At 37.3% G+C, this 27,048-nt stretch overlaps 1 protein-coding gene across 2 annotated transcripts; it reads right to left on the bottom strand.

The window, feature by feature from the left end:
* Positions 1 to 5,933: 5,933 nt before the first annotated feature.
* On the bottom strand, positions 5,934 to 26,751 carry C9H10orf88 (chromosome 9 C10orf88 homolog). 2 transcript variants are annotated; one of them, XM_026456538.2, is made up of 6 exons: positions 26,363 to 26,750; positions 25,136 to 25,339; positions 24,271 to 24,343; positions 20,973 to 21,179; positions 13,034 to 13,485; positions 6,530 to 7,695 (listed from the first exon to the last, which is right to left on the bottom strand). In XM_026456538.2, exons 1-6 carry the CDS (start codon positions 26,524 to 26,526, stop codon positions 7,461 to 7,463), a joined length of 1,335 nt encoding a protein of 444 aa, XP_026312323.1. In that variant the 5' UTR covers positions 26,527 to 26,750; the 3' UTR covers positions 6,530 to 7,460. The 2 variants fall into 2 exon arrangements, with proteins under 2 accessions (XP_026312324.1, XP_026312323.1); XM_026456539.2 differs by lacking the exon at positions 25,136 to 25,339 and having other exon boundaries at positions 5,934 to 7,695; positions 26,363 to 26,751.
* Between the last annotated feature and the right edge of the window lie 297 nt (positions 26,752 to 27,048).

The raw sequence follows: 27,048 nt of genomic DNA, 5'->3' as shown, positions 1-27,048 counted from the left end.
CAGTGCGACAAGATGTGGAGACAAAGGACAGTGATATTATTGAACTTGACCCTCTGTAGGCCTAGGCTAATATGTCTTTTGTTTCTTCATTTTTAACAAAAATGTTTAAAAACCAAAAAAAATGTAAATTTCAAAACAGAAAAAACTTACAATGTTATAAAGAATTTTGTACGGCTTACAATGTGTTTGTATTTTAAGCTAAATGTTATACAAAAGTGAAAAAGTAAAAAATGTATAGTTTATGCAGTTAAAAATTACAACAAGCTAAGGTATTTATTTATTTATTTATTTATTTATTTATTTATTTATTTATTTTTGAGATGGAGTCTCACTCTGTTGCCCAGGCTGGATGGAGTGTAGTGGTGTGATCTTGGCTCACTGCAAGCTCCACCTCCTGGGTTCATGCTATTCTCCTGCCTCAGCCTCCTGAGTAGCTGAGACTACAGGTGCCTGCCACCACGCCTGGCTAATTTTTTGTAGTTTTGGTAGAGACAGGGTTTCACCATGTTAGCCAGGATGGTCTTGATCTCCTGACCTCATGATCCGTCTGCCTCGGCCTCCCAAAGTGCTGAGATTACAGCTGTGAGCCACCACACCTGGCCTTTTATACCATATTTTTGCTGTACTTTTTCTATATTTAGATACACCAATACTATTGTGTTACAATTGCCTGCAGTGTTCAGTACAGTCACATGCTGTACAGGTTTGTAGCCTAAAAGCAATAGGCTATACTATACAGCCTAGTTGTATAGTAGGTTATAATATCTAGGTTTGTGTAAGTACGCTCTATGATTTCACACAACAATGAAATCACCTAGTAATGCATGTATCAGAATATTTCCCTATCTTTAAGCAACATGATTGTAATAATTGTAATAATTTCAGTAAAGTATTGTATATTTTTATAATGGAAAATATGTGTGCAAGTAGGAGGACAAATATGATGTAATTTGGGTTTTCAAAACTTGGAAAGATTAAAAATATGAATGTGAGAAATTAATGTCCATAGGAATTATTTCTAGTACTACAAAGAATGTTATTAAATTTACCTCATTGATAAAACAGAACGTGTACTTATAAATAATTTAACTTAAAACATTTCTATAGCTACAGCCCATAATCACTAGAACTTTAAAATACACACGCAAAATATTTACTGCTGGAAAGAGCAGCAGTAAAATATATGAGGTTTTGTTTTTTAAAAGAGAAATACGGGTGGGGAGGATATTTTAAAAGCAAGTTTAATTTTTTTCTAAAAGCGAATGAGTTTTAACTGCACCACTATCGGGAGAACCCACTCCCGATGTTTAATGTGGGTTCTTTTCTATTTCCTAAGTGTCTCGGCTGGGTTGAGAAATAAAGGGAAAGAGCACAAGAGAGAGAAATTTAAAGCTGGGTGTTCGGGGGAGACATCACATGTTGGCAGGATCCGTGATGTTCCCCAAGCCGTAAAACCAGCAAGTTTTTATTAGCGATTTTCAAAAGGGGAGGGAGTGCGCGAATAGGGTGTGGGTCACAGAGATCACATGTTTCACAAGGTAATAAAATATCACAAAGCAAATGGAGGCAGGGTGAGATAACAGGACCACCGGATGAGGAGAAATTAAAATTGCTAATGAAGTTTCGGGCACGCATTGTCATTGATAGCATCTTATCAGGAAACAGTGTTTGAGAGCAGGTAACCTGTCTGACCACAATTTATTAGGTGGGAATTTTTCCATCCTAGTAAGCCTGGGAGCACTATAGGAGACCGGGGCTTATTTCATCCCATCGGCTTGGACCATAAAAGACGGGACGCCTTAAAAGGGGCCGTCTATAGACCTACCTTCAGGGCGCATTCTCTTTCTCAGGGATGTTCCTTGCTGAGAAAAAGAATTCAGCGATATTTCTCCTATTTGCTTATGAAAGAGGAGAAATATAGCTCTGTTCCCTCCGGTTCACCGGCGACCAGTTCAAAGTTACCTCTCTTGTTCCCCAAACATCGCTGTTATCCTGTTCTTTTTTTAAGATGCCCAGATTTGGGCCGGGCGCGGTGGCTCAAGCCTGTAATCCCAGCACTTTGGGAGGCCGAGACTGGTGGATCACAAGGTCAGGAGATCGAGACCATTCTGGCTAACTCGGTGAAACCCCGTCTCTACTAAAAAAATACAAAAAACTTGCTGGGCGCGGTGGCCGGCGCCTGTAGTCCCAGCTACAGGGAGGCTGAGGCAGGAGAATGGCGTAAACCCGGGAGGCGGAGCTTGCAGTGAGCTGAGATCTGGCCACTGCACTCCAGCCTGGGCGACAGAGCAAGACTCCCTCTCAAAAAAAAAAAAAAAAGATGACGGGATTAAGAGATTAAAGTAAAGACAGGCATAGGAAATCACAAGGATATTCACTGGGGAAGTGATAAGTGTCCATGAAATCTTCACAATTTATGTTCAGAGATTACAGTAAAGATAGGCATATGAAATTATAAAAGTATTAATTTGGGTAACTAATAAATGTCCATGAAATCTTCACAATTTATGTTCTTCTGCCGCAGCTTCAGCCGTTCCCTCCGTTCGGGGTCCCTGACTTCCCGCAACACCACTATCTACTTTATTAACAATATCAAGTATTAAGGAAAGGTATTTGAATTGTAATACATAGGTATTGCTTTCCTAATTAATTCACGTGGACTCAGAAATTTTTAGGCTTAAGGGAACTTTGCTATCTTGCAAAGAGAACAAATCCAAAGTGTTAGCTCACATTAGTCTGAGCTACAGGTTTTGTCTCTCCATAAGTTTTTGGGTTCACAAACTGGACAATTCAGAGAATGGTATCATCTTTTTCAATATTGAAAATATGAACCTTTGTACATCTTGTAATGTGACCACATTCTGTTTCAGATGTAACTGAGATGAGACTTGTCCCTTATCTGGACATTATGGAAGATTTCAGGTTTAATGTCTTTGAAAGGAAGATACAGAAGAGGCACACAGATGTCTCATACATTCCCTATCCTCACATGTGCATAACCTCTTCTACTATCAACATCCTCACCAGAGTGGTACATTTGTAACAACTGATGAACCTTCATTGACATCATTGTCACTCAAAGTTCATAGTTTATATTAGGATTCACTCTTGGCATTGCACACTCATGAACTGAAGAAATGAATGAATTTTGTGTATCTTCAGTGTGAGATTTTGTTATTGGATAGTAGTGACCATCAGTCTTGGCTGCAATCAAGGCATACCTCTAAAAGGAAACAAGCCATTTCTTCATACAAGTGGAAGACTGATTCAAACATAGGACCTACTGATCTGAAAACAGGTCAAAATTCAAGTAGCAGTTGAAGTAAGAAAAAGCTATTTCACGAATTAAGAACTCATTATGGCACATTAGGCTTAAGTGAAGCCCTAAATATCACTTTTGAAGTGTTTTTTCTTTCATTAAGCATGCATAGGATTTTTATCAGTTGATAATATACAAATCAGTAACATTTAAAGACAAATATACACTGAAAATTCACCATTACCTGCGTGGCTTTTGACTAACAATATAATGTTTTTATTTTTTAAAACAACACATAACTGTATCTTCCCGACTCCTTATGACAAATGTTATTAGGTAACTGACTCAAAAACGATGTATTTTAATTCCCAAATGAGTAATTAGATAAACCAGCAACTCACACAATAGCTTTTTTAAAGAAAAAAATTATTTTTAAAATAGAGAAATATTATCTTAACACAGAAGAATCCTTATTTTTAAAGGTCAGGAATCTGAATTCTGACATTGCATGGGACAGAGGGAATGACAAATGCACTCAAGTGATAATTGTATGTTGGCTACACTGAGTCATTTTCTCCACATGACCTAAATATCTTATACTGAATGTATTGAGCTTGATAGATGTTTTGTTTTTATTTTTAAGGATAAGTCACAATTAAAGAGAAACTGCTTAATAATTTATCTTAGGTGAAAATGATCCTGGCTTTAAAAAAAGAAAATGATCCTGGTATACAAGAAGTCCTGTAATGCCTAGCCTTATATCATTATTTATATGGACTATGAAGAATTCTGGTTTATAACCAACTATTTTTATGTTAAAATAAAACAAGAAGAAATGAGCCATGAGAAGACATGGAGGAAACTTAAATGAATATTGCTAAGTAAAAGAAGGCCAATCTGAAAAGGCTACAGACCATATGATTCCAACTATATGGAATTCAGGAAACAGGAAAACCATGGAGATGGTCAAGAGAGCAGTGGCTGCCAGAAGGATGAGTAAGTGTAGCACAGAGGATTTTTAGGGCAGTGAAACTAGTCTATATGATATGATAATGGTAGATACATGTCATTATACATTTGTCCAAACCCATAGACTGTATAACACCAAGAGTGAATCCTAATGTGAACTGTAGACTTCGGGTGATAATGATGTCAATGTAGGCTCGTCAACTGTAACAAATGTACCACTCTAGTGAGGATATTGATAGTAGAGGAGGTTATACACATGTAAGGACAGGGAATATATGAGAAATCTCTGTAACTTCTCTCAATTTTGCTGTGAACCTAAAATGGCTTTTTAAGTCTGAAATCAAGAAATTAAATGTATTAACTTCTATAAACACATTCACTGCAAAGACTTGCATAATGCATCTGTAAGTTTGAAAACAGTTGAACATTTGTGAATGTCAATATGTAAACATCCTAGTAAAATACTGTTTTTCAGTTTCAAGGAAGGAAACTAATTTCCCTGTTAATCAAATGTTTTGGCAACTGTGAAAAATACTGACCCTTAATAAATGACCCTGCATGGCTCCTTAACTGTAACACTCTTTTTCTGTAGAGACAGGGCCTCACTATGTTTACACAGGCTGGACTCAAACTCCCTGCCTCAGCCTCCCAAAGTGTGAGCCACCATGCCCAGACAGACTATAATAATTTCAGAAGTTTTCTACCTCACACTGGGAAGCCAAACTAAATCAGCCATTTGAAATAGAAATACTTCTAGGGGCTGGGTGTGGTGGTTCACGCCTGTAATCCCAGAACTTTTTGAGGCTGAGGTGGGTGGATCATTTGAGGTCAGGAGTTCAAGACCAGATTGACCAACAGGGTGAGACCCCGTCTCTACTAAAAATACAAAAACTAGCCAGGTATGGTGGTGTGCACCTGTAATCCCAGCTACTCAGGAGGTTGAGGTAGTTGAATTGCTTGAACCCAGGAGGCGAACGTTGAAGTGAGACGAGATCGCACCACTGCACTCCAGCCTGGGTGACTTCTCAGAAAAAGAAAAAAAAAGAAATACTTTCAGGGATATTTTGTCTCTGACTTTTAACATAAACACTAAGCTAATTCAAATAACAGTTCCTCTATGTTATGCTGGCATTGTTCCAAATAACAAATGCATAAGAGTATGTAGAGAAATCACAAATTTATCAAATTTCAAATTGCCAAATATTACTCTTTAAAATTATTGTTATCTTGCTTCCCAATTACTTCATCATCAAATGCATGCAGAAGAAATTCAGAATTGGCCTTTCAACTGTCTGCCTCTAACTTCATTCATCATCCTTGCTTGGAATACAGTAATTGCTACTACATCATAGTGAGGCACTTGGTGAATCAATGAACAGACTGCAACTACCACAGGATGCAGGACTATCAACTAACAGATTCAAACTTGAGACAGACTTCTCAATGAGAATGGAGATACTATCTTATATATGTTATGAACATCCCATAAATAACGGCCCTTCAAGGACTAGCAAAAGGGATATGCAAATCCTGACATTACTATGGTCACAGTTTGTTCCATATACCGTATCACCTTTATAGTATGATAAAAATGAACAAACAGCATATAAATTAGCCCTCCTTTTGTTACCAACAAAGCTGGTCCTCCAGAAGATGGGGTCTTTCCCTGTTGGGTGTCACAAAGCCGATACATGAAACCAAAAAAGAGTGACAAACAGTGCAGGTTTTATTCAATTGCCACAGAATTGAGAAGCAGGAGCATGGTTCACAAATCAACTTTTCAACTAATGAGGAGTGAGGGGGTTAAAATATAATTTCTCTAATAAAGGTGTTTCACATTAAAGCTAAGGGAGGAATATTTATGGATTTTTCAGAAATGGGCAGTGAACTTCCTAAAACTAGAGTGCTGCCTTCCTTTTTGTCCTTTCATGGCTTCTTCTGGTCATTGTCATGGCGATTGTCAACCGTCATGGCGCTGGTGGGAGTGTCATTTAGCACAGAAATAAGATTATAAAAAGGCTGAGGTCTTTTAAAAGTCATTTGGTCAGCTATCGCGGTTGCAACCAGTCTCCTCTGGTCTGGTTACAAAGGGAACTTTTCAACACAGGCACCCTGTTTCTTAAAGATAAGCAGAGTTATTAGGGCAGGGTAAAAATTCAGTTATGTCACGCAGGAATTACATCAGGTAACACTTTTAAAGAAGAAATTTGCCAAAACATTAAATGAGTATGAGATGCCCATTTTCTAAAAAATAAGACATTCAAAGTAAAGATTAGTTGAGAATAAAACAGTTCTACTAACTAAAGACAAGTAGTTCCCAGAGCAGGTGCATTTATTTTTATATGCAAATATATCACACTTCAATGCATATACAATAGTTATAAGATCTGAAACCTAAGCCTATCAGAGAGAATTGCAATCCCTTGACTCATATGTGTTCATCCTTAAATGGAGAGCCTCAGTATTTCATACAATAAACATGCCAGAAAAGGATTCTGGGGAGAAAACCCGTATCAGCTCAAAAGGAGAGGTTTTCTTATACTGTCTGGAATTACTGAGGTCAAACAAGATGACTACATCTGTTTTACAGGAAACATCAAATCCAAAGTACTAATCATAACAAGGACTAGGCTGGTTCTGATATTTACTTTCCTACCTACAGCTACTCTGTAATGAAACAAATAATATTAACAGCCCCAGAGTGAACTAATTTTACACATGCCAAATATCACATCTTATTCATTATCTCAGATAAGCAATACAAAACATAAACTGGTAATCTGAATTAAAGGCTCCAAGTCTTAAGTATCCAATTTTCCAAGACAAACAGAAAAAGAAAAAATTCAAATACTCTAAGCATTATTTTTCATACTTCTAAGACTGTAAAATAATTGTATAAATAAAAATTATACTTAAACACATATACAGTACAAACTAATGAACTGTATTAGAAATCCTCAAGCATTTTGAACTCTCAACACAAGTACACATACATTCCTGTAAGACTGAAAAATATCGTGAGCAAAAATAATTTGACTGTATCATATTAACTCGATGTACAGTACTGGATTTAAAATAACAAGTGTAGTAAAAATGAAAACTGAGGTCACTTTGTGTAAGACAATGATCCCTCAAAGGACATTAAATACTTGCTTTTTATAAATATTTTTGGGTTTTGGCTTTGTAATAAATATGTAATAAATATCTGCAGTACACTGTTTACGTTGAGAGCTTATCTTTCTCCATTTGAAAGTCTTTCTCCAGAGTCATAATGTCTCAGAGGTAGCCCAGTGGGCGGGGAGTTGGGATTTTGCAGCAAATCCATTAACAAAGCAATCTTATCATCAATGTGCTCCTGGAGTTTATATATTCGCTGGTCAATGTAATCCATAAGTTTCTTTTCCATCAGTTCCATATTTTTAGAAAGAATCTTTTCCAAGTAGGAGCAAACAGGTTGCTCTTCCATTCTAAAAATACATTTTAAAAAATACGTAAATTTTCCCTAATATTACAACAAAAACAACCAAGCTTATAAAACGAGCAGCCAACATAAATTGCTGAGAATTGTCTCCACAGCTGTGCTCTGTCTTCTTACAATGCATTTCTAGGTTCTAATATACATCCACAATAGGCAACCACAGCCCTAAATGCCCAACACATTATTAATTATTTTTTAGTATACAACTGAACAGAAATATAAAAGTGAAAAGGAACTCCCAAAGAGCAAGTCTTTAGAAAGGGTCTTTTTGATTTTGAGCTCCAATCAAAACTGATCTTGCCCAATTTTCTTCTAAAGTTAACACGTGTATTTTCTAATACTTCCCCAAGCAACTCTATAAAGTTTTTCTTCCTTCATACAAACGACCTTACTAAACTACTGGAAGGTTATTTTTTAACCTGATACAAAAACACTTGAGAATTTAACTAGAATGGGCAAACTAACAAAATAAATAAAAAGAACATCAATTTCTAACGTTCACCATGAACATTAGAACAGTAAGTTTCAGGGCAGGCACGGTGGCTCACGCCTGTAATCCCAGCACTTTGGGAGGCCGAAGTGAGTGGATCACTTGAGGTCAGGAGTTCGAGACCAGCCTGGCCAACATGGTGAAACTCTGTCCCTTACTAAAACTACAAAAATTAGCTGGGTATGGTGGTGGGCGCCTGTAGTCCCAGCTACCTGGGAGGATCGCTTGAACCCAGGAGACAGAGGCTACAGTGAGCCGAGATTGCGGCATTGCACTCCAGCCTGGGTGATAAAACAAGACTCCATCTCAAAACAAGAACAGGAACTCTCAGAATGTGGTCCACAGAACCCTGGGGTCTCCATGATTCTTTTAGGAATTCACTGAGGTCACAAGTAGGTTTATACTAAGATATTATTTGACTTTTTCATCCTCATACTCATGAAAGAGGCTACAAAATCTATGTTATTGCTCTGATGACTAACAAAATCTGTAGTTGTGTATTCTTCTCTTTTCTAAAATTTCACAAAGTAGTAGAGATTTAGTGTATAAATATATGCTATAATGATATAATGAAACAAATAATATTAACAGCCCCAGAGTGAACTAATTTTACACATGCCAAATATCACATCTTATTCATTATCTCAGATAAGCAATACAAAACATAAACTGGTAATCTGAATTAAAGGCTCCAAGTCTTAAGTATCCAATTTTGGGATTTAGGCAGTGAACTTCCTAAAACCAGAGTGCTGCCTTCCTTTTTGTCCTTTCATGGCTTCTTCTGGTCATTGTCATGGCGACTTTCAACCGTCATGGCGCTGGTGAGAGTGTCATTTAGCACAGAAGATTTTACAGATTTTCAGAGATTAATACACTCTGTTCTCAGTATTCCTACTGTGCTCTTACTAGTTATATCTGACTATACATGTATAATTCAATAAATATAAGGCAGCCAAAAGCTATTACGTATAGATTCACGTACATTTAAAATAACACTATTCTCAATAAAATTTTAAAATCTGGCTTTTTTTCCCATAAAGACTGTTATTTATGTTAATACACAGTGGGTTTATTGTTATTTTTAAACAAATATTTTTATGTAGCCTACATAAGTTTATTGGAGTCCTCAATTATTTTTAAGAGTGTAAAGAACAACAGTCTGAGAACTACTACTCTAGAATACACCAAAGAGAGTTTTTAGGAAACTCTTTTATTTTGAAATAATTATGGATTCACAGGAAGTTGCAAAGATATTAGTTTCTCAATGCCCTTTATCCAATCCTCCCAATGGTTACATCTTATCTACCTATAATCCAATATCAAAACCAGGTAATTGACATTAGTATGTGTGTGTAGTGTTCTATGCCATTTTATCACATGTACACGTTTATTTAACCACCACCATAATCAAAAAGCAGAACCATTCTTTAACTACAATGATCTCCTTCCTGCTACCCCTCTTTTGTCATATCTACTTCCCTAAAGTCTTCTTTCCCTAATACCTACCTGGTAACCATCAACATGTTGTTCATCACCACAATTTTATTATTTTGAAAATGCTATATAAGTGAGATCATACAGTATGTGACCTTTGGTGATTCTCTTGTCACTCAGCAAAATGCCTTTGAGAGATGTCCAAGTTGTTTTTTACCGCTCATCAGCATTGCATGATATGGATGTACCACAGTTTAACCATTCACCTATTGCTAAGACATTTTAGTTGGGACTTTTGGGATATTACAAAGAAAGCGTCTACTAACAACTGTGTACAAGTTTCTGCGTAGACCTGAGCTTTCATTTCTCTGGGATGTCCAGGAGTATAACTGCTGGGTTGTATGGTAACTGTATGTTTAGTTTTTAAGATACTGCCAAAATAATTTTTAGAGTGACTGTACCATTTTATATTCCTACCAACAATGTATGAGAGATCCAGTTCCCACACATCTTTGTCAGCATTTGGCATTGTTACCATTTTTAAAATTTAGTCATCCAAATATGTAGTGATACCTTGTGGTTTTAATACGCATTTCCCTAATAGTCATGAAATCAGTGTCGATCAACTTTCCATGTGCTTATTTGCTACTTGTATATCCTGTCTGTTGAAATGACTATTACTTTGCCCATGGTTGAATTGGATTATTAGGTTTTATTTTTATTTATTTTCTTTTAACATACAGTTTTGAGAGTTCTTTATGTACTTCAGATACAGGTCATTTGCTGGATGTGTACTTTGCAAAGAATTTCTCACAGTTTGTATTTCAATTTCCTTAACAGGGTCTTTCACAGACAAAAGTTTTACATTTTGATGGGGCTCAATGTATCAGTTTTTTATTTTATGGATCATGCTTTTGATGTCATATTTGATAACTCATTTACTAGTCCTAGGTCCCTAGAGTTTCTCCCATAGAAAAGCTTTATAGTTTTATATTTTACATTTTAGTCTATAAGTAATTTTGTGTTAATTTTTGCATAAAGTATAAGGTTTAAGCCACAATTCATTTTTTGCCTGTGGATATCCAACTGCTCCAGCACATGTTAAAAAGACAATTCTACCTCTATTGAATTATTTTTGCATTGTCAAACATCAGTTGGTGTACTTGTGTAGAGTTATTTCTGTGCTATCCATCTATAAGTGTATCCCTCTGACAATAACAGTCTTGAATACTGTGGCTATATGTCTTGAAATCAAGTAGTGATTTCTCTTATACTTTTTCAAAAATTTTTACAGTTCCTTTATTTTTCCATTTAAAAAAATTTCCCATTTCTAAATTTTAGAATCATCTCATTCATAAAAAATCATGCTCAATTTTTCATAGGAATTGCACTAAATTTATATATCAACTAGGAGAGAATTGACGTTTTTACTATGTTGTATCTTCAAATCCATGAATATGGTATGTCTCTCCAGTTTTTAGGGCTTTTCTTTCCTTCGTCAGTATTTTATACTTTTCAGTTCACATATCCTGTATACATTTTGTTAGGTTTATAAATTATTTCATATACTGTATAAGTACTTTTTATAGATTTACATATTTACATATATTTACACGTATTTTTGTGTATTTTAATTTTGGGGGGCATTCTAGTTTGGTGTCAGGCTAATATTGACTTCACAGAATGAGCTGGAACGTCTTCCCTCCTCTTCTAGTTTTTGAAAGCATGCAAAATTGATGTTCTTTAAATGTTCAGTGGAAACTTCCAGTATAGCCATCTGGGCCTGGATATTTCTTTTTCATGAGCTTTCCAATCATTAATTAAATATTTTTAGTGGTTATAGGACTATTCTATTACTTATTTCATGTTGGCTGAGTTTGGTTGGTAGTTTGTAGTTTTGGGGAAATTAATCCATTTCTCCTAAGTTGTCAAATTTATGAGCATAAATTTGTTTGTAATATTCCCTTCCTTGTTATCTTTTAATGGCCTTAGGATCTGTAGTGACATCTCATTACATTCTGGATACTGATGATTGCATCTTCTCTCTTTTTATCTGTTGATAGTCTTGTTAGAAGTTTATCAATTTTACTGAAATTTTCAAAGAACTGGCTTCTGGCTTCACTGACTTTGTTTGCTTGTTTTCAGTTACATTGATTTCTGTTCTTTATTATTTCCTTCTTTCTGCTTGCTTTTAGTTCAGTTTGCTTGGCTTTAAAATTGTAAATTCAATTTAATGGTCATCGGACTATTCAGATTATTTTATTTTGGTTGAATTGTAGTTTTATGCTACTGATTTGAGAACAATCCTCTTTTCTAAGGTAATCATTTAGTGCTATAAATGTCCTTATCAACACTTCTTTAACTGCATCCCACAAATTTTGATGTGTTGTATTTTCATTCATTTCTGTGTAATACGTTTAATTTCTGTCAAAACTTTTTCTTGAACCATAAATTTAAAAATACCGTGTAATTCCCCAAAATCTGGAAATTTTGTTGTCTTTTATTTATTTCTAGTAAGATTCATTTATGGTCAGAAAGCATACATTGTTTTATTTCAATCCTCTTGAATTTGGTCACATTTGCTTTGTGACTCAAGATATAATCTATCTTTGCAAATCTTCCATAGATGCTTGAAAAAAGTGTATATTCTCCTATTGTTCGTAGAGTTCTCTATAAATATCAACTCAATCCTGCTGGTTGTTGGTGGTGTTTAGTTACAAAATAATCCAACTGCCTCATTTTCAAATAAAATCTTTTATGCTAAAGAATACTAAACAGTGTGGCAACATGTTTAAGCCAAAACCACATCTAGAGTCCTGAATTCTAGTCTAGAACATCATTTTGACACACTATATATTAAGCAATTAGGAACACACTAAATACTTAGCTACCTCTTAATCAAATATATACTGCCAAAATAAGGGATTAAGAGACTGGGGATAATAGCCTGTAAACTACAAATTATTATTATCCTAATATAGTTTTTTAATAATTCAGGTATTTGCCTAGACCAAACATAATCTTCAAGGAAAATGTCACAATGACATGCTTAACATACCCAGGCACAAAATAGTACAAATATATAAAAACAACATAAAGATTATGATTCCCACAGCTCCTTTGCATTCATGCAAATCACTTTTCTATTCCAACTGTGAACTAATAATACTTGTGACCCTTCCACAAAATGCCTGAGAAGTGTGCAAAACCTCCAGTTATAGGGACTTCTTTCAAAGTAATCCATTAGTTATCCCCTTTAAGTGTATTAATGGTAAAATGTAAAACTTGCTAAAATTTTCTCTGGAAACGCATTTTAGGAGTACTCATTGAGACAAATCTGTTTCCTTTTATCTGATTTTTCCACCTACCAAATCAAAACTTCATGTCTTAAAATAATACTTACCCAACACCAAGAATGCGTTCGCCATGCTTGGTGTTTTCCTGACACTCGGTCTTATTTCCCACACGGAGATGATTAACTTGACTACATAAATTCTGGAGAAAAGGCAGCAACTCAGAGTTAGGTATATTTGAGTTGTCACTTGCTTTCTTTGGTAAGAAAGAGGACGTTGCATTTTTAAGATCATTTTCAAGAAGGGAACGGTTTTGAGGCACAATTTTACACTCATCAAGCTTGGTAGAATTCTCTCCACCAGGTAGTTGTGTACTTTTATCAATGTAAGTTTGTAAGTTTTCAGTCACATTCCCAGATGTCAATCCAGTTCTAAAAGGAAAAGGTGTGGAGGATGACTTGTCTAAGGCTCCTAAGGTAGATGAGGATTGTAGTCCAATCATATGCTTGTATCCAGAATTGCTCAACACCAACTGAAGCTGCTCTCCAATGGGAATACAATTCTAAACAAAGTAAACAAGTAAATGTTAATATTAATAATACTGACAGCTAACTTTTGGAGTAATTACTATGAGTTGGGCACTGTGTATTGTTTCATTTGATCCTCAAAACATCCTTATAAAGTAGGCCACTACTAGTATCCCAATATTAAGCTGAGGAGACCAAGGCTAAAGGTACGTAGCCAAGGTAATCAGCCAGTAAGTGGCAGAATTGGGACATGAATGCAGGCCACTTGACTCCACAGTCATGACTTTCAATTACTTCATTGTAGTTTTTCCCAAAATAAAATATTAAATAAATACTAGCATGAATAGTCAAACTGCACTGACACTAATGTTTCCACTACAAATGTCTCTTTATGATAATAAAATGTACTACTCTCAACTGAGTCACAAGAACTGATAAGTTTCTTAAAATTCAATTATATCATTCCCAACTGTCAAAATATGGTAAGTCACTCACTTTTATCCAGTAGAATCTTTTTTTTTTTTTTTTTTTTTTTGAGACGGAGTCTCACTCTGTCGCCCAGGCTGGAGTGCAGTGGCCTGATCTCAGCTCACTGCAAGCTCTGCCTCCCGGGTTCACGCCATTCTCCTGCCTCAGCCTCCTGAGTAGCTGGGACTACAGGCGCCCGCCAACACGCCCGGCTAATTTTTTGTATTTTAGTAGAGACAGGGTTTCACCGTGTTAGCCAGGATGGTCTCGATCTCCTGACCTCGTGATCCGCCCGTCTCGGCCTCCCAAAGTGCTGGGATTACAGGCTTGAGCCACCGCGCCTGGCCCCAGTAGAATCTTTTGTAATGAATTTTTCCTGGAAACTACACAGAGAGTTACACTATTTAAAGTTAGATGCTCTATGGGTACATTTGTGACATTTTCAATGACTGAAATTAGCTACTTCTGGCTGGGTTTGCTTTAAGAATTCCCAGGATAATGAGAGTTGTTTTGCAGCCTCAATTCAACTGCTTATGTAGTATTATTTCCTGAGAAGATTCTGGCTTACCTTGAAGGGATGATTACAGTATCTCCCTTTTATGCTCTTTAATTTTTCCATTAGATAAAAGAAAATACCTCTAGCCTAAGTGTTAAGGCATATGGCTCTACTCTAAATTCAAAACATAAAAGTCTACTATAGATTCTTATCAGAGGATATCATCCCACACTTATTGCTCTTCAACAGCTGTAAGTGGAACAGACTGAAAAAGCAATATGTAAATTAGCTGAAGAAACTCAGTTCATATACTTACAGATATTCTAAAAAGTTATTACTAAACTAAGCCAGAACAACATTCATTTATTCAACAGATATTTACCAGGAATCTACTCTGTGCTAGGTGTTGTTTCAAGCACTGGAAATAAAGCAGTGAACAAAATAAATTAAAATTCCTGACCTCACAGAGCCTGTATGACAGGGGAGCAAGGAGACACAAACTACAAAAGAAAAGAAGGAAAAGGGGGAAATAAAAGAAAGAGAGAAAGTAAGAGAAAGAGAAAAGAAGTGAAGAAGGAAGAAAGAAGATAAAAAAAGAAAAGAAAGAAAAAATGTATCATGAAATGGAGATGGTGATAAATACTTTAGGGAAAAATAAAGCGGAAAGGAGAATAATAAGGGCCAGGGAAGCCGGGGGTAGATTTGTAATGTCATGTCCCCATCTAACTTTTTACCAAACTGCACTTTGGAAAAGTGCTCTTTATAGAGAAATGTTAACCTATTGTAAGTTTATCTTGTTTTATAAAATGCAAGTTTTGAATAAACCTGAATATTTAAATATTCCTGGAATAAGATGAATTATGTAAAATTATAAAATATTAACATGGACAACTCCCCATCAGCTCAAAGGAAGTTATTCAGTTATAACAGGAAAGTCCATTTCTTTCTTTATGACATTTCAAAACAAAATGTACAGTGGAAAACTACATTAAAAGTAATAATATTTACACTACAGTCAATATCAAAATTACTGGTGAACATTAAGGAGGCAGAACATTTAAACAGAAAAATCTACATGTAAAGGTATTTGTTATGTAAATTTTTCCTTTCTGACATATAATATTCTGTTTATAAAAATTTACTGATTATGAAAATTAGTCATTGGTTAAGAATGTAAAATAGTATAGCAGTGATGAAAAACAGTATGGAGGCTCCTCAAGAAAACTAAAAATAGAACTACCATATGATCTAACAATCCCACTTCTGGGTGTATACCCAAAAGAACTGAAACTGGGATCTCAAAAAGATTATCTGCACTCCCATGTTCACTGCAGCAGTACTCACAACCGCCAAGATACAGAAACAACCTAAATGTTCATTGACTGACGTATTGATAAAGAAAATGAAATATCATTGAATGAATATCATACAATGAAATACCATTCAGCCTTTGAGAAGGATATTTTGTCATGTGACAGTATGATCAATCTGGAAGACATGCTAAGTGAAATAAGCCAGGCACAGAATAAATAATGGAAGATTCCACTAACATGACGTATCTAAAATAATTAAATTCAGAAACAGAGAGTAGAATGGTGGTTGCTAGGAGATGGGGGGAAGGAGAAACGAGGAATTGCTATTCAATGAGTATGAAGTTACAGCTTTACAAGATGAATCTGTTTTACAGACCTTCTGTACAACAGGGTCTATAGTTACCACCACCATATTGTACATTTAAAAATTTGTTAAGAGGGTAGATCTCACATTAAGTATTCTTACCACAATTTAAAAAAGGTCATATTTTCTGAGATGAGAGCTCTTTAGATGATCTTTTCTCTTTGGATTAAATATCAAGAAATTCAGGTATGTCTACATGCCACCATAGGAAATGAAGAATTCTCAGGTGGCCATGTTGGTTAAAATTCATGGTGAAGAAAAATTACTTATAAATAAAACTATAAAAATTTAAAGACATGGCCAAAATAAAAATATATCTAGTTTCATTTTTTCCTAAAGTCGAGAATTTAAAATAGAGAAATCAGACAGTAAAATAATATTCTCTAATTGTTTCCAAAATTTGTTCACCAACAATTGCTTCCTTTTTAAAATCTTCCATTAAAAGAGTTATTATCAAACTACAATGCACATAAAACTCACTTAGACATGACTGTTTAAAACACTGATTCCTGGACCCCACCCTCTGGGAATGAGTAGATAGTGAGGGCCAGGAATCTGCATTTTGAAGACCTTCCAAAGGATTCTGACAAAGGTGTTCAATGATGGACTGTACTTGAAAAAATACACTGCCCTAAATAAATTCTTAATAAAGCTCAAATCTCACAAGCTTGTCATAGTTTTTATCTTCAATAATCCTTTACACAAGTAACTTCTAATTTCCTCTTTATCTCTAAACTTGAAAAAAAAACCTGTGTGCACTTAGTAACTCCACATCCCAAATACCCAGTTACTACCTAAATACCCAGTTACTACCTAATCCCTCACAACTTGGTTTATGTCTCGTCACTATTCAAACTTACTCCCTGAGGATCTCCAAGAAACAGCTGATCAATTCAATAGGTGTGTGTGCATATACACATATACATACATGTATATATACACGTATATACACACATATACACACACACACACATATATATATATGCATGTGTCACATTACAAAGTTTTGGTCAACAATGGACCCACATATGACAGTGGTCCCATAAGATTATAATGGAGCTAAAAAATTCCAATTGCCAAGTGGCATCACAGTAACACATTACTCACATGTTTGTGGCAATGTTGGTGTAAATCAACCTATTGCACTGCCAGTCACATAAAAGCATAGCATGCTTTGGGAGGCCGAGACAGGCGGATCACGAGGTCAGGAGATCAAGACCATCTTGGCTAACATGGTGAAACCCCGTCTCTACTAAAAAAAAAAAAAAAAACAAAAAAACTAGCTGGGCGAGGTGGCGGGTGCCTGTAGTTTCAGCTACTCGGGAGGCTCAGGCAGGAGAATGGCGTAAACCCGGGAGGCAGAACTTACAGTGAGCCGAGATTGTGCCACTGCACTCCAGCCTGGGTGACAGAGCGAGACTCCATCTCAAAAAAAAAAAAAAAAAAAAAAGCATAAAGCATAGCATGTACAATTATGTACACCACATACTACACAGTACTAATAATAATAACCAATGACTATGTGGCTGGTTTATGTATTTACTATACCATATTTTTAGTCTTAAAGTATATTCCTTCTGCTTATACATTTTAAAAGTTAACTGTAAAACTACCTCAGGCAGGTCCTTCGGGAGGTCTTCCAGAAAACATTGTTATTATACAATATGACAGTTCCATGGGTATTACTGTCCCTGAAGATCTTCCAGTGGGGCAAGATATGGAGGTGAAAGACAGTGATACTTATGATTCTGACCCTCTGTAGGCCTAGGCTAATGTGTATGTTTCTGTCTTTGTTTTCAGCAAAAAAGTTTAAAACTTAAAAAAAAATTAAATACAAAAAAAGCATAATAGAAAAAGGATATAAAGAAACCAAATATATTTTTACAGCTATATAACGAGTTTGCGTTTTAAGTTGTGTTACTACAAAAGAGTCAAAAAGTTTTTTAAAATTTAAGTGTACAAAGTTAAAAAGTTACAATAGGCTGGGCATGGTGGCTCACGCCTGTAATCCCACTCAGCACTTTGGGAGGCTGAGGCGGATGGATCACCTGAGAACCTGGAGTTCAAGACCAGCCTGGCCAACATGGCAAAACACCATCTCTACTAAAAATAAAAAATTAGCCTGGTGTGGCGGCATGTGCCTGCAATCCAGCTACTAGGGAGGCTGAGGGAGGAGAATCGCTTGAACCCAGGAGGCAGAGGTTGCTGTGAGCCAAGATCATGCCACTGCATTCTAGCCTGGGCGACAGAAGAAGACTCTGTCTCAAAAAAAAAAAAAAAAAAAAAAAAAAAAAAAAAAAAAAAAAAAAAAAATTACAATAAGCTAAGGTTAATTTATTATTGAAAAATAAAAAATGCTTTAAAAAATTTAGCATAGCCTAAATGTACAGTGTTTATAAAGTCTATAGCAGTGTATAGTAATGTTCTAGGCTTTCATATTCAGTCACTGACTTACCTAGAGTAACTTGTAGTCCTACAAGATTAGTTCATGGTAAGTGCCCTACACAGGCGTGCCATGTTTCCATCTTGTATACTATATTTTTACTGTACCTTTTCTATGTTTAGATACACAAATCCTTACCATTATAACTGCCTAGAGTATTCTGTAAAGTAACATGCTATACAGGTTTGTAACCTAGGTAGATAGTAGGCTATATGATCTAGGATTCTGCAAGTACACAATGGTTTCACAACCGTGAAATCCCCTAATCACCTATGTTCTCAGAACATATCCCCACTGTGAAGTGACCCATGACTGTGTATATATACTTGGAGCCATAAACAAGACAGATAAGTCTTGTTTGCATGAAGCTTATCTTTTAGGGAGATAAACATGCAACCAATACAAAAACAACAAAGTGCTCAAAAGGGCACTGATGAAACTGATAAGGATTTGGAGGTACATGCTACTTTACACTGGTTGGCTAAGAAAGTTGTCATTAAAGATGTAACATTAAAATGAGATCTCAATAAGAAAAATGCAGATACAGAAGTATCACAGAGAGGGGTTCTGGCCACAGAGAACAGTTATGAGTGCAAAGGTCTGGAGGTGGGAACATATGTAGATATTTATGGAATACAAACATCAGAATGTCTGGAACAAGCTGCCCAAGGAAACATGGCAGGAGATGAGGTTGAGAAGGCGAGCAGGGCCTACATTTTAGAGATCAAGGTAAGGAATCAGGATTAATTCTAAGTACAAAGGGAGGCAAGCAGTCAGGGGGCTTTGCACAGGAGAAGGATGAGATCCAATTACCCTTTGAGGTCATTCTCGGTACACTGTGGAGAATGGATTGTAGCAGGGCAGGAGGGCCAGTTAGGATTCTCCTGAGGTATCCAGGTGAGAACATGGTGTGGGAGGAAGAAAAGTACACATTTCCATCTCTTTTGAAATTCTTCTTTCTGTGGTTTCCATCATCTTCAGCTCCCCTGGTTCTCTTAACTCAGCCCATATTATAATACTGGGACTACATTAATACTTGTGAACCACACAAAATCTACAAGGAGTTCTTGCATTATTTAAAATTTTCACATCAATTCTGTGATCCTTACAGTGTTACCATTTAGATTTTGTATATGAGGAATTCATATTGAAAAAAATATGAATCAACTTGCCATAGGATGCAGAACTAAGAAGAGGCAGGACAAGAGCTTGAAGTCACTTTCCCTAACATCAAATCCTTTCTCTTGCTACTCTATCACACTGCTGCCTTCTACGTTTCTGGTTACCTTTCTCCTCTCCCTGTATCTTTACAAATGCAGCTACTCTCCAATGGTCTTTCTTCCTTGCTTTAGTCCCTCCCTTCACCACAGTACCTGTTAGCTACTGTGGGAACACCCCTAAACTTCCCTTCCAGTCACTGAAGGTTCATTCCATTTCTCCTAATCCTCTGTTTCCAGATGTGTGCAACATACTTTCAGGGAATGTCTTATTCACAGCTAAAACTCAATGTTCCCAAAATTAAATTCCTTTTTCCGCCAAGCATCCTCCTCCTTTGGGCTGCATTTATATTGTTAGCATCACCATCTTCAGAGCCTCGATTTCATGTTTAACTTGTTTTTTCTATCATAATACCAATATTAAGTTAGCTGTCAAGTCCCAATGGCTCCATCATTTTAGCATCTCACAGTCCAGCATTATGTTACTATGTTCAATCTTAGACCTCATTCACTCTTATCTGGACGAGGGGAATAATATGCAGCTCGTCTTCTCCTTGCAGTCTCACTTTCTTCAGATTCACCTTACACAGGACAGTGGCTTAACATTTCTTGAAACATAAGTCAAAAACATCTACAAATTTAAAGTAGGATCCAAAGCTCTTTATGATGTAGCTGAAATCTACTTTAATTATTACTGTTTTGCTTCAGAGAAATGAACTACTATTCATTTCTCAGCTATATCAATTTCTTCTAGCATTGAAGATTGCATTCACCTTATTTTTTGTCTGAAATGGCCTTCTTCCTAATTTACTTGCTTAATCCCATCCTTCATTTTAAAGGGCTAGATAAAATACCACTTCCTTTAGTGAGCCTTTCCTTAGTGTTTTCATCATTCCCCACTTACATGCTCCAGAATGTAAAAATTCTTAAAGACTACAGACTAACTGATCATCTTTGCACACTCAAAATTGCTCAAACCAGGGCCTTGTTCACTGCAAGAAAAAAAATTTGATGAATGAATGAATTCATAAAAAGTATGAAAATGTGTAGTCAAAACACTTTGTAGAAGGGTATATCTATAAAAATGTTAACTTCTATAAAACTAAAAGATAACAGTTAAATCAGCATAAAAGAAAAATTTTAAGTCACTACATTTCTTTACTAAAAGCAATCGTTTTGAAATTGTTAATGGTATCTGGAAAGAAATCCATTTCTACTTACCCGCTGCTGAAATCTAACCATATCCATCAACTGCTGAGCTCCAGGAGATAACTTTGACCCCATGGATTCCATTATGGTTTGGACCTTGTCAAGGTCTATCCTTGATCCTAGAGCAGGAAAGCTTGTTGAAGAATTTGCCAAAACTGATCTCATGTGTACCACAACTTTACTGATGAACACACACTGCCTTTCGCCAAAGGAGAGCAACTATTATAAAACAAAAGTTCCAGAAAATAATAATATTAAAAACAATCATCATTTAAGGTCACTTCTTGGTATCACCTGAACAAGAGTGAAGCATTCAAGAATCTAAAAACTAACTTCAAGTATATTTTAAACTTTTCTCTAGAACAGCAATAGTCAGAAAAAATTCCAATTTATCATGAGGCTCAGATGAACTATTTAAATAAAAGAGTCCTTTCAAAAATTAAGACTTCATGTACAATACAAATGAGGTCGTTAAATAAATGTTTATTTAAAGAACTAAAAATAAACTACAATAGTCCCTCTTTATCTGTGGAGAATGTGTTCTAAGACATCCAGTGGCTCCCTGAAACTGCATATAGTACCAACCTCTATATTTTTTTCTATACATACATATCTATGATAAAGTTTAATTTATAAATTAGGTATAGTAAGTGTTTAATAATAAAATAGAATAATTTTGACAATATAATAAAAGTTATGTATATGTTACCGCCCATTAGCCACTTATAGCCAAATGTATCATCAGAAGGTCAATAGTAGCCTAGTGCTATATTACAATGCCTATGTCATTCACCTCACTTCATCTCATTACCCTTCCTGTAATGATGTGACATGATAAAATGCCTATGTAATGAGATGAAGTGAGGTGAATGACGTAGGCATTGTAATACAGGACTAGGCTACTACTGACCTTCTGATGATACATTTGGCTGTAAGTGGCTAATGGGCAGTAACATATACAGTAGGGATACACTAGACAAAAGGATGATTCAATGTTCCAGACAGGACTGAGCAGGATGGCAGGAGATTCCATCATACTACTCTGAATGAAGCACAATTTAAAACTTATGAATTGTTTATTTCTGAAATTTTCCATTTAGTATGTTTGGACCTCGGCTGACTGTGGGTAATGGAAACCGGGGAAAGTAAAACGGCAGATAAAGGGGAACTACTATATACCTACCAATCTGAGACCTTAACATACCACAACTTGCTGCTTAACAAAAACTAAGGCTGGCCAGATGCCCATGCAAAATGTTTACTGAAATAATAAGTAAAATTCAATCCTTTCAAATTCAGAACTATAAGAGAATATCAGAACGATGTAACATAGCTTGCTGGATTACACATAGACATGACGACTTCAAGGGTGATTTTCTAACTTGTTAAAGGACACTCAATTAGTAAAGGACCAGCCTGAAACCTAGCTCTTCTGGCTTCTATCCCTGTAGTTTATCCAACATTTTATTCTGTCCATATTTCTGAAACAAGAGACATTTCATGTGTGGTACAGACAACAGAGTAGCAAAATTGAAAGGGAACGGGCTTTAGAATCAGACAAACCTGAGTTTAAATTATGACTCTGGTACTTACAACCTGTGTGACCCTGGGCAAATGCTAAATCTGAGTCAGGATTAAAATGAGAGAAGACAGTAGCAATGATTTCATATAGTTGTTGTGAGGATTATATGTTAAAATTTCCAGTAGCGACCACTAAGTGCTCAAAAACTTGTAAGTGCTCAAAAACCTTGCGTCCGAACAAGCTTTCCTATCAATCCTAGAGTTTCCCTGAAATAACCCTTTGCATTCCCATGTACTTTCATAGAAGAGTTAAAAAAAAAAAAAACATTCACCTTCAGAGACACACACAGGTTCATATATCAAACAAGGACATAGGTGAATACAGACTCATGATCCAAGAACTCTTGAGTGTTGAACCAAAGACGTGACCGTCTTCAACATTTTAAGGAAACACCCTATTAACCTCCTACCTCTCAACCTCTCTATAATTCCCCTTTCTCTTCTTAACCCCATAGCCTTTTTCAGCATTAAATAAAATACTTATTTTACTCATTGAGTCTCCTTATTGTCTGTCTTGCCCACTAGAACACAAGCAACATAAGGGCAGACATTTCAGTTTATTTACTGATTGCTAATTCCTAAATGACTGGTATAGTACCTGACATTAAGAGGCACTCAAATCTTTGTTGAATGAATACATCACTTTGTATCTGCCTGTGAAAATCAATTATTTTTTCTTATTGTAAAAATAAGTTTCAATCTTCTGTAAGTAATGATAGTAAGTACAGAATTTTAGAGATAAAAAAAATCCAAGAATTTTCTTCAGCTAATTTTACCCCTGAGATAGGTCCACAATTTGCCCAAGACTAATTCACTAGTCAGCGACAGAACTGAATTAACACTCAGGGCTGAGGACTTCCAACTCATTACCTTATCCCTAGACTCTGAAGACACAACTAACAGTTACCTTAACAATATTTTCATGCTGAAGACAACAGTCCAATCCTTTTAACTTATTGGTTCTCTTGCTTGAAACTTCTCTAATTTCGTTCTTTTATAAATGGGGCCAAAACTGCTTACGGGTTTTTGCCGCCAGAGTTTATACAGAGTTTTTAAAAATGTTTTTTGCTCAATTTCCCAACACTTCAAAATACACAGCACTACTATATTAACAATACGTTATCCAAAGTTAATAAATGGCCAAATTCTATTTTTATTATTTTTTTAGTGAGATGGGGTTTCAATCTGTTGCCCAGGTTGGTCTTGAACTCCTGGGCTTGAGCAATCCTCCCACCTCAGCCTCCTGAGTAACTGGGATTATAAAAATGCACCACTGCACGTGGCTCACAGTTAAATTTTAAGAGAAAAAGTCTACTCCCTGGTCACCAGGTGAAAAATTAAAAAAAAAAAAATTTTGTAATACAATGTTAAAAAGGGCTGACAATTTTTTAGAAAAGTAATTTCTTTTTACATGTTTACTAAGTATTTCTGAGCCTCATCTCTACTAAAAATTAAAAAACACCAGGCATCGTGGTGCATGCCTGTAGTCCCAGCTACTCAGGAGGCTGAGGCGGGAAGTTAGCTTGAGCCGGGAGATGAGGTTGCAGTGAGCGATGATTGTCCCCCTGCACTCCAGCCTGGGCAACAGAGCAAGATACTGTCTTGAAAAGAAAAAATAAAAACAAGCAAGCAAGTTGGACTAATTGTATTACTAATCCAAAAGAAAACAAGCATACACAGAGTACAAAAACAACTTAGTTGTCAAATTAGTTAACAACTGACAACTTACCTTTATTTTACAAGCATGTGTGGAGGACTCCAATTTTAGATATTTTTTGTACAAAATAACCTTTTCATGTTCACTAAAAATATAAAAAGAATTAATTTTTTTTACTTACATATGCTGTCACTTTTAATATTTACACTTACAAATAAATGTTTCCAGAACAATATTTAAATCCTAAGATTCAGTTTTCCCAGTGAGGCATGAAGAGTTGGGATCCATTACTGAAGCACACTGCCTATGACTACATCTACCACTTAACTAGGCTCAATGAGAAAATTACATTGTATAACACAGGTACAACCACGTAGCCAGACCGTATTTTAAAGCTCAATGAACACAGCAATTGTTTCCAACATGCAGGATACAAAACAGTCATATTTTGGGTTAAAGACAGATTGGGGAAAAATCTTCATAAGAAATCACAAGTTGCGTTACAGGTTAATAAATAGGTTTATGTAGCACAGTCTTAGATCCTTCCACCATTTCTAATGGGCTTCCAAGAAGAAAATGTGTTCAAAGTTCCAGACTACCAAGTTAACTTTTGGAAGACAGACTGCTTTGAGTTTAAGGAAAGAGACACACCTCTCAAAATTTCATTCTAATAAAACTCTTCCACTAACTAGCTATGACCTCCTACCAATTCACCTCCACTGTTAGTTCTAAACTTCAACATTTAAAAAATAACCAGGCTGATCTACACTGTCTTTAAGATCTCTAAAGTTCTAAACTCCTATGCCTACTGGCACATTTTTATCTTCTCTCCCATAACATATGGCATCAATGTCAGAGAATCAATAATTATCGCAAAAAGTGAGAGAAATCAAAACACTAATTCAGAAGAACACTTTCCCGTGTACAAGCCACACACCTGTCATCCAGGACAGTACAAACATTCTTGCCCCTACTGGTTCCACAGTACTCCTCTCCTAAGTACACTTCCATATTTCTTGCTGAACTTAAAATGCCAATAGAAGCGATTTCTTCACCTCCATCGGGGCCACACCCCAGGTAAAGGAAGCAGGGGTTTTCATCTTGGTTGCTCAGGTTTCTCTTCAAAATCACCAGATCCTGGCTGAGAGGAAAATTGGTGAAAACATCACACAGTATAGTTCTCTCAACATGATTCATAACCCACTTGTTAGGTCATGAGGTTGCTTTCTTCTTCCTTTTTTTTTTTTGAGATGGAGTCTCTCTCTGTCGCCCAGGCTGGAGTGCAGTGGCGTGATCTCTGCTCCCTGCAAGCTCCGCCTCCCGGGTTCACGCCATTCTCCTGCCTCAGCCTCCCAAGTAGCTGGGGCTGCAGGCGCCCACCACCACGCCCGGCTAATTTTTTGTATTTTTAGTAGAGACGGAGTTTCACCGTGTTAGCCAAGATGGTCTCGATCTCCTGATCTCGTGATCCGCCCGCCTCGGCCTCCCAAAGTGCTGGGATTACAGGCGTGAGCCACCGCGCCGGGCGGGGGCTTCTTTCTTCTAACTCACTTCCACTTGCCCTTGAGGTCCAAGCACCTTCCCAAGCATCCAACAAGCGCTCAACACAGAATTCATACGGAAATGGAGGTGTCACACATCAGGGCTTTCCCTCTCATTTTTCCTTAATCGTCAACATTGTACTCAATCCCCTGCAACTGACTCTCTGATAATTACATAAATAACTGGACACCTACTGTGTACACAGGAGTAGGAGCAGGGCACAATAAAAGACAAAACTGTATCTTTTTCGAAATTAAGTCGACGACGGTCGTCTACAGCTAGACTTTTTACACAGCTTGTTTTGGCGGAGAGGAGGTGGCTTGTTTGAGGGTAGGTGGGTGGACTGACTTTGACAGCAGCCCTGAGGAGCTGTCACGCCTGTCCGGGACGTTTATGAAATTCCGAGTCCGGGTCACCTTCCCCCGAACACGCCCAGGAGCCTCGGCCCCTTCCCGGCCGGACCCACCCCGGACCACCTCGCAGCTCCCCTCCCCCACTAGAGACCCGGCACCAACTGCTCTCCCGGATCCCCGGCTCAGACCCTCTCGCCTCCCCTCACTGCTCCCAGAGGAGCGCGGCAGTTGCCGAGCGTAGCGACCCCGTCCCCGTCGGCTCTGCGCACCCTGGAGCAGGCGGCGCCAGCAGCTCCTCCCAGTCGAAGTCACCGGGGCCGAGACTGGCCCGGGTGAGAAGGAGGTTGTGGGTCAGGGCCCCGCCTGCAACATCCCAAGAAGAGGCCAGCGTGGGGCGGCGGGTGAGGGCCCGGTCCTCGGTCCGCGTCTCCATTCTGCCGCCTTCAGTCAGGCCAGCCCAGCCCCGGAACCTCTCTTCCAGTGCTTGAATTTCCGCCGGTACAACGTGAAAGTGGGCGGCAAAGCGACTTCCGGCTCACCCCGCTTCAAGTACCGGCCACTTCTGGCTTTGGTGGGGTGAGCAGGTACCAGAGCCACGCATGCGCATGTTCCTGGTGGACTCAGGCGCGGCGTTCAAAATGTGCGCAGAAGCGGTCGAGAGCGGAGCCTGTTCACTGGCAGACCCTCTCTCTCTCTCTCTCTCTCTCTCTCGCTGGAGACTATGCGCAGGCGCGGTGCACTGCGCGCCGGCACTAGGGTGTTTTTGACGTTGGCTGTAGAGAAACAGCAGGCGGCGTGGACTGCCGTTGCTGAGCTGGTGTGGAATGTCTGTGGTCAGGTAGGTGTGGTCTTGTCGCTCTATGCGGCGTGTAAGACTGACTTCTGACCTCGTTCTTTCCCTAGGGGACGCCAGGGCCTTTTCTGCCTCCACTCCGTCGGGTCTGCAGCGTTTGTG

The sequence above is a fragment of the Piliocolobus tephrosceles genome, chromosome 9 (genome assembly GCF_002776525.5).
Source record: "Piliocolobus tephrosceles isolate RC106 chromosome 9, ASM277652v3, whole genome shotgun sequence".
In the NCBI taxonomy this organism is placed as follows: domain Eukaryota; kingdom Metazoa; phylum Chordata; class Mammalia; order Primates; family Cercopithecidae; genus Piliocolobus; species Piliocolobus tephrosceles.
This window is presented reverse-complemented; position numbering and strand designations above follow the sequence as displayed.